General features: G+C 41.2%; 1 protein-coding gene, 1 long non-coding RNA gene and 1 other non-coding gene across 40 annotated transcripts in view; 1 reads left to right on the top strand and 2 right to left on the bottom strand.

Moving 5' to 3' along the window:
• LOC143274267 (uncharacterized) overlaps positions 1–12310 on the bottom strand; it is a 79652-nt gene that overhangs the window by 24903 nt on the left and 42439 nt on the right. The window lies entirely within an intron of this gene.
• Iqch (IQ motif containing H) overlaps positions 1–12310 on the top strand; it is a 183348-nt gene that overhangs the window by 154835 nt on the left and 16203 nt on the right. For 30 of the 38 annotated variants that reach the window (XR_013052782.1, XR_013052779.1, XR_013052776.1 and 27 more), the window contains one exon: positions 7281–7403. The exons of the other annotated variants lie outside the window; for them this stretch is intronic. Coding sequence is in view for 23 of the 30 variants with exons in the window: in XM_076576479.1 (XP_076432594.1) it covers positions 7281–7403 (123 nt within the window). In the remaining 7 variants the exon portion in view is untranslated. The remainder of the gene's footprint in view (positions 1–7280; positions 7404–12310) is intronic. 38 annotated transcript variants of the gene reach the window in all.
• Positions 9449–9590, bottom strand: LOC121831278 (U4 spliceosomal RNA). The gene has a single exon (XR_006074647.2). It is a non-coding gene; the product is annotated as a U4 spliceosomal RNA (small nuclear RNA).

Below are 12310 nucleotides of genomic sequence, written 5' to 3'. Positions count from 1 at the left end.
CACATCACTAGGATGACAGGCCTGAGACCTGCTGTTAATGAGATTTACCAACTATAGAATCCAAGGTACAAGAGTAGGTCTCCATTGGGGTGCTGTGGAGCTAAACAGGTTATGGGGGAAAAGAACAAAGGTCAACAGGGCAAGGTGGCCCTTGGTAAAAGAGTGTATTTGAGGCTCTGCATCCACAATTGTCCTGACTGGTGCTGAAGAATGTCTCCTGCCTTTTCAAACAGCAGCTTCTTGTCCTTTTGAAAATGAAGCTCCACCTGACATCCAAATTAAGTAGACAAAGAATTCAAATTGGGAATGGTGGTACACACCTTTAATTCTAGCACTCTGGAGGCAGAGGCAAGAGGACCTTGTGAATTCAAGGCCAGCCTGGTCCACAGCCCATCAATATTTAATTGGACTCTGTCTCAGAGCCTTTTTGGAGCAACATCTTCTATCTTTCCACTGAACATCTTCAGAACTAGATGTGTCTCTGTTTAAAGGAGGATGTTTGACTCTGCCCTATACCCCACCATCCTAGAGAGGTTCTTGGTGTCTTGAGTGCATTCTGGCTTCTTCCTTTACCCCTTTAATCCAGTTCTCCTGTGAGGTGCCAGTTAGGGCCTTGATCCTAGGAATCACCTCAAATTTTGCTTATTGAGAAGCAGGATTGAACTGGGTATGAGGAAAGTGCCTCCACTTGAGGAGTCTATTTTCACCAGAAGGGTCTGTGGAACCCTTGGCCCCGTGCTGAATGAAGAGTTGCAGTAAAACTCCATGCCAGTAAGAAGCTAGAAGCTGAGTTAGCGGCAGCACAACCTTCCAAAGCCAATCTGCTGCAGAGGAGTGTGGCTTGGCGGGGGGGGGGTCATAGCTATAGTGGTTTCTCAAATCAGCAGCATTCTCCCATTTCCTGCCTCTGGGTGTCATTCCTAGCTACAGGCCAAGAACGGGAATTCTGTGAAGACTGGTATCTACTTTTAGGGACTGCCTACACAAAATAGGAAACCTCAAGAGACCAAGAATCACAGCAGAAAAGCTGTTCAGGGTTTCTGGTGTGAGAATAAACTTAAAGTGCTTTAGGCTTCAGAGAGCAATAGATTCTTCCAGCCTGAACCAGTGTGTGTGTGTGTGTGTGTGTGTGTGTGTGTGTGTGTGCGCGCGCGCAGGCCCCAGGGATATTTACACATGCAATAGGTTCTTTAAAAAGAAGCATGTACATGTGTACAGAGTACAATTTTCAGCCAACCTGAAACTTCCCAAGCAAGTATGAACGCACTGTGATAGGTTCACAATCAGCCCCTTTTGAAGATGGAAGGAGGCAATACAAGGAGGCCACTATGATAATGAATCCACTCTGTTCTAGACTCTCAGGGGAGCTCAGCAGTGCCCACTCTCAGCAACAGGTGCAGGAGTGTTTGGAACCCCTTGGGTCAGGTGAGCAGGCCTGATCCAGACTCCTTTACAGCCAGAAAACCAACCAACCAAATACATCTGCAGGCATAAACAAAGTCTGAGAACTCCCAGGTATGCACATTTTAGAAATCAAAAGGACTGGGGTGCTGGGCACAAGCATGAAGACCTGAGTCAATCAATCCCCAGCACCCATGTAAGAATCTGGGTGCATGCTGCCTAGATAAATCAGGAAGCTCCAGGTTCAGTGAGAAACAAACCTTGTCTCAAAGAAAATAAGACAGTGAGTGATTAAGACACTCAGTGTCATCTTCTGCCTTTACATATGTGTGCACACATGTGTACATGTGTATATATGTACACACACACACACACAAAGGGGTCATTTTTTAAACTTTTAATTAACTTCAAAATTGGCATAAATAATCACCCTTTTCTGTCAACTTTCACTCTTCCCCTCTCTTCCTGAACCTTCTAAACCACAGTTGCTGAGTGGTCATAAAAAACTCATCTTTGCTAACATCTTAAAACAACCCAAGTCATTTATACACGTTTGAACAGATATGATCTGTAATGAATGATTAAGTAAAACCTTTTGTGTTAAATTATGATGTTAATAATGACTGTGTCTCCTGTAATTTATTATGAATTCTCAGATGCTTCGGGTTTGATTTTGATAGAATGCAACCACATCAGAGTTTATGTGATGACTTTATTTTTAGAACTCCTTCATTGAAGGCACACATTTCCCCACTACTGCTGCTACTGTAATTATGTACAAAACCGATCACTCATTAGAGTTAGGATACATTATCTTCTAGACAGATGAGGCTAAATAAGCAACACATTAATAATTCAGAGAGCAGTTCATTATGCATGTGGATGCCTGCTTCATAACTGGAATAAGAACCTCATCAGCCTCTGCCAACCCTTAAACAATAGTTCTGTGTTATTGCAGCCACATTCCAGTTTACGCTTGTTAAACTGCTACTTGGATTATTTTATCAAACATTCATTTATTTGTGGTCCCTTACTGCCGAGAACAGATTTTGGAAGCTCCTTTTTTAAGTTAATGATTTGAGCAATGGGTGTTATTAATTCTCAGAATATTATAAACATGATTAATTTTCAGGCAGAGATTTATTACGTGAGGATTTCAGCTATGTCAACTGAAATGCATCACTGTCAAAACAAGTATCATAGTGAAAATAGAATGCGCTCCACACTTCAGACGCTGTGCTCACAACTAAATCAATTTAAATTGTGGCTGAAGCAAAATTATATTCTCCAGTGAAAAAGAGTATTCCGGGCTTCTTTTATTTAGCTTGAAGCATTCTTGTTAGATTGTGATTTAGAAAGGTAGTTTAATAAGACTAGACTAGCACTGTTTTGTGTGCTGTTTCTTCTTGTTTTCATGGAAAGGCTAACTTTCTGTGATTCCCCACACATTCCAGATGTGGCCAAGGGGAAGATGTTGGTCTGAGAGTCAGGGATCATGAATTCTGATATTTGCTCTGGCCCAGGTTTCCTTAGTTGTAAATAAGAAACGGCTAAATATCCCCAAGGTCTCCTGAGCAGTTTGATTTTATGGGTCCTAGAGAATGGAGATATCTGTAGGAAGCCTGTCTAGAGCTTCACACACTGCAGAGGACAGAGGATGAACAAAGCCATGAGAAACAGTTTTGAAAGGCCCATCTCTCCATACTGCAGTCTTTCTTGAAAAGCTCCTTAGGTTGGTTTTTATTGTTGTTGCAGAAACTTCTAGAAGGGGGTAATATTGTTATGACAGGCCATATCTAAGACTTTATCAGTCATCACTTAGCTATATCAATTAACACTCAGCAAGAATTCAGAAGATCTTTCATCCAACACATGAAGCACGGAGAAAACTGGGATAAGTGGCCAAGAGCTCCAGGTTTATAAAGGGCAGTTCCTGGCTCTGCCACAGAGCTCAGGGTGAGGGCAGCGTCCCAGTGCACTAAGCCTTATCCACATGCGCTTCACTAAGATAATCACATGAACCTGTTCATAACCCGGAGATATTAGTCAGGAACGATTATGTTCATTTTTAGATATGAAAAGTGTGTTAAGAGAAGGTAAGCATATGTTAAAGATTACTTAGCAAACAAATGGGGAAGTCAAGGTTTCATGTACAGGCTGTCAAACTTGAAACCTGTGTTTACCCAGCCTTGCACTGGCCAAAGGGCAAGCCATGTCCCTGTGACTAGGCTGCTTTTCAGTGTGTATTACCCACTGTCTCAGTGACATAGGACAGGCTGGGTGAGCATGGAGGATCTGTAGATTTTTAAAAGGAGGCAGGAGTAGACATAGCACTGGTTTCCTAGGCAGCACAGATGTCTAAACAAGTAACAGAGAGTATGGAAAAGATCAAGTCACTTAAAACAGTGAGCCATCTTTTTCTAAAAATCAGCAGTTTTTATACTAAAACATAAATAAATACACATTTTCACAAAGCAAATCCACAAGGCCATCTACAGGTGCCATTAGAGTGACTGCTCCAGAGTTCTCAAGTAAGATGATGATGGCCTGGTAGGGTCGGGGGCTCGTTAAACATACATGGAACTTGGTCAGGCCTTAAAGACCAGAGTAGTCCCTGGGTAGAAAGGAAGGGAAGGCCTCCATTGGTGGAGGGGAGAATATCTATAAAGACCTGTGGTCTCTTAGAAGAGGGAGGGGGTGACTAGAGAAGTTCACTGAGACTCTGGAAGAGTGTGCCCACTAAGCTAGGCTCTGGATTCAGCTTAAAGGCAAAGAAACGACCCTGAGGACTCCTGAGCAGGAGCAACCTGGAAAAACAATAAATCTTGTGGTGATGGTCAGAATCCCAGGAGACAAGTGGTATCAGTAGAGGAAGGAACAGCCTAGAAATTTATATTTGTTTATGGTCTGAAATCCTTTCAAAGGAATAGTGACAAAATCATAAGTACTATTTATCAGATTTAGATGTTAAATGAATTCAGGATCACACAGATAGTCGATGGCCTCACAGGTTTTGAATCACAGCCTTCTTGATTCCATATGCCCTTCGTTTATGGAATTCTGCTTGTATCCTCACCTCCAGAACTCCTAGACAATACAGTTATAGACTAAGATGTTGGCAATAATGGAAAAGAAGCAGCAGCTAAGAGGCATATCAAACATCCTGACTCTTTTCCGATTCTTCATGCATTTTAAGCTCAGGACTGGGCAAGGGGAAAAACAGTTTGTTTTCACTGAGAAGTAGCCTCAGGGTGGCCCGGTCCTACTGACATCCAGAAGTCATATTCTGCTGGGCCAAGAGCTCTTCTGTTGAGCTTTATGACTAAGTACCACAGTATGGAGGGTATTCTACCTACCAGGTACTCCCCTGCCTCTCTCACTGACTGTGGCATAATCTTTGTTGTGCTTTTTTATACTAAGGTAGCATAAGACAAGTGTAGAAGACAAATATAAACTTGGATGGGATTATCATGTGCATTCATGGCAATTATCATACAATTACATGCTCAGTAGCCACCGTGGAATTCCAATGGATGTTGCAGTTCACATCCATTTGCAAAGGCTCAGGCTTTTGGGCCTTCACTATGAAGGCAGGTAGGTGCATGGTCCTGTCTAGCATGGTAGAGTCTAGGCAGCTGAGTCAGAGCTTCTCTTAGATGGTTCTTGTCACCAAAATATTTGCAACATGGTGGTTATAGACAGTAGTTATGTACTACTACACAATAAACAAGAAAAAGTAACCTAAGAAAGAACTTTGAAAGTTTTTACCACAAAGAAATGATAAGTGTTTGAAGAGAAAAATACTTATCTGATTTAAATATTGTGAATGCATATGTGTGTCAAACATTAAATGGTACCCCCACTGATAGGGAAAACGTGTGTCTTTGTGTCTCTGTTAAAAATAAAAATGTCCTAGTAGGTACAGATGGGTCAATCCTAATGGCAATACATGACTCAAGACACATTATTATGCGAGGGCCTAACATTTGTATAGACATGATCTGAACTCTGCCTAAATGTAGGAAGATTATCCTTAACACAGGAAGAAAGAAGAGTAAAGCTATCTATTCTCTGATGGCACTCAATCAGCTCAGCTCCCACACTGCTTCTTAGACAGAGCCTGATGTCTGCCTACAGATCTCCAGGTACCCCAAAGCCAGCTGTGTGCCAGCCTCTTTTTTTTTTTTTTTTTTACTTCTGTTTCAAGTTACTGTGGAAGTCCAAGCACCTGTGGCCACTAAGTTCAAGACCTGGGCCAAGAACATTCATCTTTTATAACTCTAAAGTTGATCATGGTTCTGAATGCAGGTCTCCAAACTTCCAGTTATCACACAGAAGCAACTGATTGTCCAAGGCAAATATATAATGTTACAAATGCTGTGCTACAAAGCTGCTTAGCTTCTAATACTTTAATTTGTGCAGTTAAATTTTAAATATTTTAGGAACTATATAAGTAAAGTTCTCTGGGCCTACTATAGCCAGTCTCTGGGGTAGCCCAATTAATAGGTATGAAGAATAAAATGAAAGGCATGAAGAGCAGAAGGGCTACTTAGGAAAAGGAAAGAGATCATCAGGGGAGAGAGGGACAAGAGGGAGTAATAGGTGACTATAATCGAAATCCATTGTGTACATGTGTGAAAATGCCATAATGAAACCTGTTTGTATGTATAATTAATATCTACTAATAAAATCCTTAAAAATAAGCCGGGCGGTGGTGGCGCACGCCTTTAATCCCAGCACTCGGGAGGCAGAGCCAGGCGGATCTCTGTGAGTTCGAGGCCAGCCTGGGCTACCAAGTGAGTTCCAGGAAAGGCGCAAAGCTACACAGAGAAACCCTGTCTCGAAAAACCAAAAAAAAAAAAAAAAAATCTTTAAAAATAGTTTCCTAACTGAAAATGCAATTAGTTCCAAATTGGCTACCTTGAAGAGGGGCTTTTAGTTAACCCTAAAGTGGCTTACTTCTATAAAGTACAGTATGGGAAGGAAGACTGCTATTTCTAGCACCATTGATAATATGTCATGTTGATACTGTGTTCGTCAGCGTTGAGATAATAAGACAGGGGTTTTATTTAGCTTATAGTCTGGAGGTTCCACTTTATGGTGGACTAGCCCATTCATTACTTTGGACCTCTTGTGGGGGGTGGGGGTGGACTGCAATACTAGAAAATGCGTGGTGAAATAAAACCACTTACATGATGAGCCAGAAGTCAAAGAGAAACTAAAAAGCCAACATTCTGACAATCCCTTTTGAGGGCATGTCTCCAACCAATGACCTAAGGATCTTCCACAGGATCCTACCTCCTCATGGTTGCACCATCCTTTAACATGTGACCTTAGGAAATAGCACCCAAAGTACAATAGCATACCCTTGAAATGAGGTGATGCAGACTGGTTTATATGTGTGGCCTTTCTCTCTCACACTACTCCAGTACAATCATGAGAAAAACATCAGAAAAAAAAGCAAATCAATGGGGTTTTATGAACTAGCTAACCAGTACACCTCAAAACTGTCAAGTTCATCAAAAAACATGGGAATCTGAAAAACTGTGAAAGACCTGAGGAACATAAGGAAATAAGATGACTGAGGATACTATGACACTAAATATAAGATGAGATCCTGGAACAGGAAAGAGAAAGTAGGGGAAAACTAATGAAATTCAAATCAAGTATGAACTTAGATAGATAATAGTAATATAGCAGTTTGGTTCTCTAGTTATGATAAATGTTCCAAAGCAACATAAGATAGTAACAGCAGTGCAACTGTGGTGGAATAAACACGTCTGTGTTATCTGGTAACTTTTCTGCAAATCTATAACTATAAAGTTAAAATTTGATTTGAAAGTTTTTAAGAGTCTAACTTTCAGTTGTGACTTTTCTAGTCACCGGAAACCAGTCGCTTTGCAGTGATGACTACCCAGCTGAAGCACGACAATCTCTCCCTAGTCTTCTATTACGTTTTTCTCCAGATGTGTAAGGCCCATGGCATTGGCTATGACCTTGAGGTATGAGGGGTTAAAGTTCATCAGGGCTGGACCAGTCGGGTATGTACGGGATCTAGATGGCCGATAAACTGCTGCCCGTTCAAACAGGTGTTTTTTAAGATTAGGTGGGTGTGTTCAGAGGAAGGTTAAGCATTGTACAGGGCAGGCACCTGCACAACAGCAGCTCCACAGGGGGTAGCACTTAGTGCTGGAAAGTTCCCTTCCTCTCGGGATTTGCACAGCCACATCATAGAGCAATAGCCCTGGTTACCAGATTTAGGATTACCCTGGGGGCATCTCTTGATCCTGCAGAAGGCATGTCCTGAGCCTCCAGAGCCTGCCTACTACTAGGAATATCCTCTTGGTCTTCTCAGACAAATAGAACAGATAGCACTGACAGAGTGGCTTCCACAGCAAGAATTTGTTTCCTCACAATTGGAGGGTGAGGTCCAAAATCAAGCCACTGGTAGATTTGGCTCCTGGTAAGGGAACCTATTTATTTGCTTGTAGACCACCATCTTCTTCTTGTTTCCTTAACACACACACACACACACACACACACACACACACACACACACACACACACGAAGTGATGTCTTTTATATAAGGACACTAATTTTAAAGGATCAGGGTCTACTCTTCTGAGTCATTTTACTTAGTGACCTCCTTAAAGGCCCTGTTTCCAGTATAATCACATAAGTGTTTTAGGGTTAAAAATACAATTGGGGAACAACAAAATGAAGCCTTTATCATTCTGCTGCTTACATTCGATGGTATCTTTCAGGAATAATGAGCTCTGATTACTTTGTTGTTTGATTTTTCAAGACAGGGTTTCTCCGTGTAGTTGTGGAGCCTGTCCTGGATCTCACTCGGTAGACCAGGCTGGGCTCAAACTCACAGAGATCCTCCTGGCTCTACCTCCCAAGTGCTAGGATTAAAGGCGTGCGCCACCACTGCCCAGCTGAGTTCTGATTACTTTGTAAAGAGAGAGGTAGTACCCCATTTTTGTCCCTGTGCAGGTGCTCCATCAAAATGTAGCTTCATGGAGCATGTGAAATACAGAGTCTTATTCCTAAACCAGGACATCCAGTTTGTGTCCAGAAACTCATGCTACTCTGTAAAAATAATTTCCTATTTTTCCATTTGGACACATATTTTCACATCTCTGGCACTCCAAGATGCTCTAAGACTCTACATGACCAGTGCTGACCTGACAAACCCAACCCCACATCACATCAATGGTACACAAATAAATTCATGGCCCACATTAAATATAATGACATGACAATTATACAGTTGCAACTTAATTGAATTTTTGATTTGTAGAGATACAACTCAATATCTATTAATTTTAGGCATGCAGTCTGCCATTGAGCCACATTCACAGGTCTAATGTCTATGAATTTTCAGTTTTCCTACTTCAAAACCAATATTGTTTTCAAGAGTCAGCGTTTTATGGGCCCCTCAAAGTCATTCAGACCTTAAGCACAGTACCAACTGTGAACAGAATGTCCTGGGTGACAGTTGGCAACCCCAGTAAGCTGCCAGAGCACTGTCAAGATCATAAGACCTTTGGTGGGCTTGAGCTGGTCTGGTGCAGAGGTATATAATGAAGCTCATATTGCTTTGCAAATCACATTCAAGCTGATGCAATGCAGAAACAACAAAAATGCCAGAATAAACTAACTTACCTGAAATTGATACATCTACTGCACACAGTTCCTTCAGAATTCCATAGATTTTAGTCCCAAACTGATGGGACTGAAATAGTCCCATGTACCATAAGGTAGCTAATCTATTCGTTTTATTTTTCTAAAGTATCAAAATAGGATACATTCTGTAAATTAGCATATTTGGCAGTCTCAAAGAAGCCCAAACAAAACATATTTTATCACATTCTACTACCTGAAATGTATTTATTCTTGAGCTCAAGGCTTTGCACTTGACTGGAGTTATAATACTTTTGAGAAAAGTAAAGCCCAGAACTCAAGGAGTTATTTACATCTTTGTTTCTTGAGCGATTGGACACACTTATTTTTCTTCTTTCTTTTTTTTTTTCAATTTTATCTCTATAGAGACTGTCAAAAATTGCCAATGCTGAGTGTATTACAAGTTATCAAAGCAGGTATTGGGGAAAGTTTTTAGTTAGCAATAATTGTGCCCAGGATAAACCTCATTGGCTATGATACTGCAACTAAGAGCAGTATTGTAATAAGAGGATTGTCGTGGTCCAGGGGGCAAGCACATGGTGCAGAGGAAGCAGATCAGTGAGGGTCAGGAGCCTTGCTATGGAAGCTACAGGAAGAATGGACAGAGAGGCATCACATACAGCCATCACAGTTCCACAGGCACACCTGCAGGTTTACTCATGTTCAAAGATGAAAGATACAAAGATAAAGAAAAACAGAATCAGAAGCAACAGAGTAATGGAACAACACAAAGAAGAAAAACAGAATCAGAAGCAAAGGAGAGATAAAACCCAGATATTAGAAGAACCCATTTGAAGAAAGCAGAGAGGATAACCAGAAGCAAAGCAAAGAAATACATATAAATAAACATATATTTATATATACATAAATATACATAGATCCGTATCACATAAATCATACACAGACATATGGATTAGGGGCAATATGCACTGTGTGTGTGTGTGTGTGTGTGTGTGTGTGTGTGTGTGTGTGTGTGAGAGAGAGAGAGAGAGAGAGAGACAGAGACAGAGACAGAGACAGAGACAGAGACAGAGATAGAGATAGAGACAGAGAGACAGACGAGAGGGAGACACAGAGAGAGAGAGGCTGAAGTGATAACCATTGCCTGACTTTTCCTGAGATGGGCTCTCATATGTCTTGACTGTAAAAACTGATTTAGAAATCTGTCCCTAGTGAGAACTTCACACCACCACTCCTCTTCTTTTCCTCCCCTTCCCTTTTTCTTCTTCCCCCTCCCCCTTTCTCCCTCTTTTCCTGCATCATCTTCTTTTGGTTTGCTGAGACAGGATCCTACTCTGAAGCTTGGGCTGGTTTTGAATTCCTGGCACCTTCCCTTGTCAACTGCTCAATTCCTGGGATTGCAGGCATTCTTCATCCTCCTGCTCTCCTTCCTGTCTGATGGACTCCTCTCAGGGAGGGAGATGATGGGCCAGCATTTTAGAGTACTTTCTGTTTGCTGGCCGCTGGGCTGAGCACTTGCACTTCACCGGCACATTTATTCTTCATACCCAAGCTGGCAGGAGGTGCTGTCTCTATCACAGGGAATGAATATTACCAAGAATGGTATGGAGCTGGTATTTGAACCCATAACTGTACACAGCTTTCTCCCATGTGTGCCTTTTTCCTCTTAAGAACTGCTTCACTTTAACTAAAATATGATTGGCAGCCTAATGAAAGAGTTCTGAGATCCATTTGAAAAGAGTATTGTGTCTCAGTACCTCTCACTCAGCTGAAGAAACAGCACCTTCATGCGCAGCCCTTATGACCGCCTCCACCTCACAGAAGTAGGGAGTACGTTTAAGATGGACTTCCCTAAGATTTCATTCTCTCTTTCAATTATACTAAGAATGAAAAGGAAACCATGTACCTAGTCCAAGTGTAACCTCTGCGACCTGACTTTACTTTGGGTTGAATTTAAAGTGGGTGCTTTTTCCAGGAAAAGCAAGCAAAATAACAATATATTATTGTTGACGCTACGAATGGAAGAATCTTCTAATGTCCTCATTCAATTTGGTTTTATTCCCTTTATTATCACAGAAGTTCAGTGGATTTTTTTTTTCAAAATTGAGTGTGGGCAGTGTCAGATTACCCTATGAGCTTATTTTTTCTTGATGAATGTTAGAGAGATGCATTGCTGAGTTTGTAAGTAACTTGGTGGGTCTCATTCCTGTGTTTCTGTAATGCTGCTGAATGCCCCCACTGGTTTCTTAATGAAATAAAGTTGTAATGCAAGCCATGTGAAGAAAGGCATTATGTTTACCCTCTGCAACAGTGTGAAGGGAGCTGGCATCACTCATACATAGGCAGTGTGCCACAGTCTTAAATAGCCCCACGACCAGCAACAATCATTTTTGGAGGCCTAGATATTGCCATGGTGGGAAATATTAGCATTGTTTACAAATACTCTGTTTCTCCGCTTTCCAGGCACTTAACAGAACTATACTTCCTCAGGGCTCCCCCAAAGTTGGGCATGACCATGTAAATTGTTTTGGCCAATGAGATATGAACAGAAGTGAGATATGTCCTATCTATGTAGAACATCTGAGTTGTGATACCCTCTTTCTTACTTTGGGAAAACATGGGAGCTCATTCCAACAGCTTACTGCAACAGTCTGGTGTCTAGGGGTATCAACAGTGACTGGAGACACATGCTATCCATATGGAATAAGAACATGAGCAAGAACTGCAGCTTCTGTTGTTATAAACAACTAGCAACTGTTTTTCAAATATGGAAGCATAGCTAGCTTACCTGGTTGGCACAGAAATTAGTATCAAAACAAATGTGTTCCCAAACAAAGCCTACAAGTTTGATACTGACTTGGTAATAGGCCGTGGGTGACATGGAAGCTGTTCATGGGAATAGGCCATCTCAACAATCATATTGTGAAGTGATAAAATATTTAGCAAAATTGGCACCTATAACAACTTAGAAGACCTAATATGGCCACAGTATTAGCAAAGCAGTTAGAAAATACTATGTTTTTTTTTTTTTTTTGCATGTTGACCATTGTTGACTGCTTTGTCAAAGAATACAAAGTCTGTGAACCTCTAAATGTATCAGGCAATATATAGCAAAAATAAAAATAAACAGAATCTAGAAAGTAGGAACTTGGGAAAACTGGAAAAACTAAGCTGAGTTTAAACTTCAAAAAGGAAATATAAAAATAGACTGAAAGAAGCTGGCAAGTTGGCTCCACAGGTGCGTGCTACACATGCCTG

This window comes from Peromyscus maniculatus, chromosome 7 (genome assembly GCF_049852395.1).
Source record: "Peromyscus maniculatus bairdii isolate BWxNUB_F1_BW_parent chromosome 7, HU_Pman_BW_mat_3.1, whole genome shotgun sequence".
NCBI lineage: Eukaryota > Metazoa > Chordata > Mammalia > Rodentia > Cricetidae > Peromyscus > Peromyscus maniculatus.
Note: the sequence above shows the minus strand (reverse complement) of the source record. Positions and strands in the feature narration are given on the sequence as shown.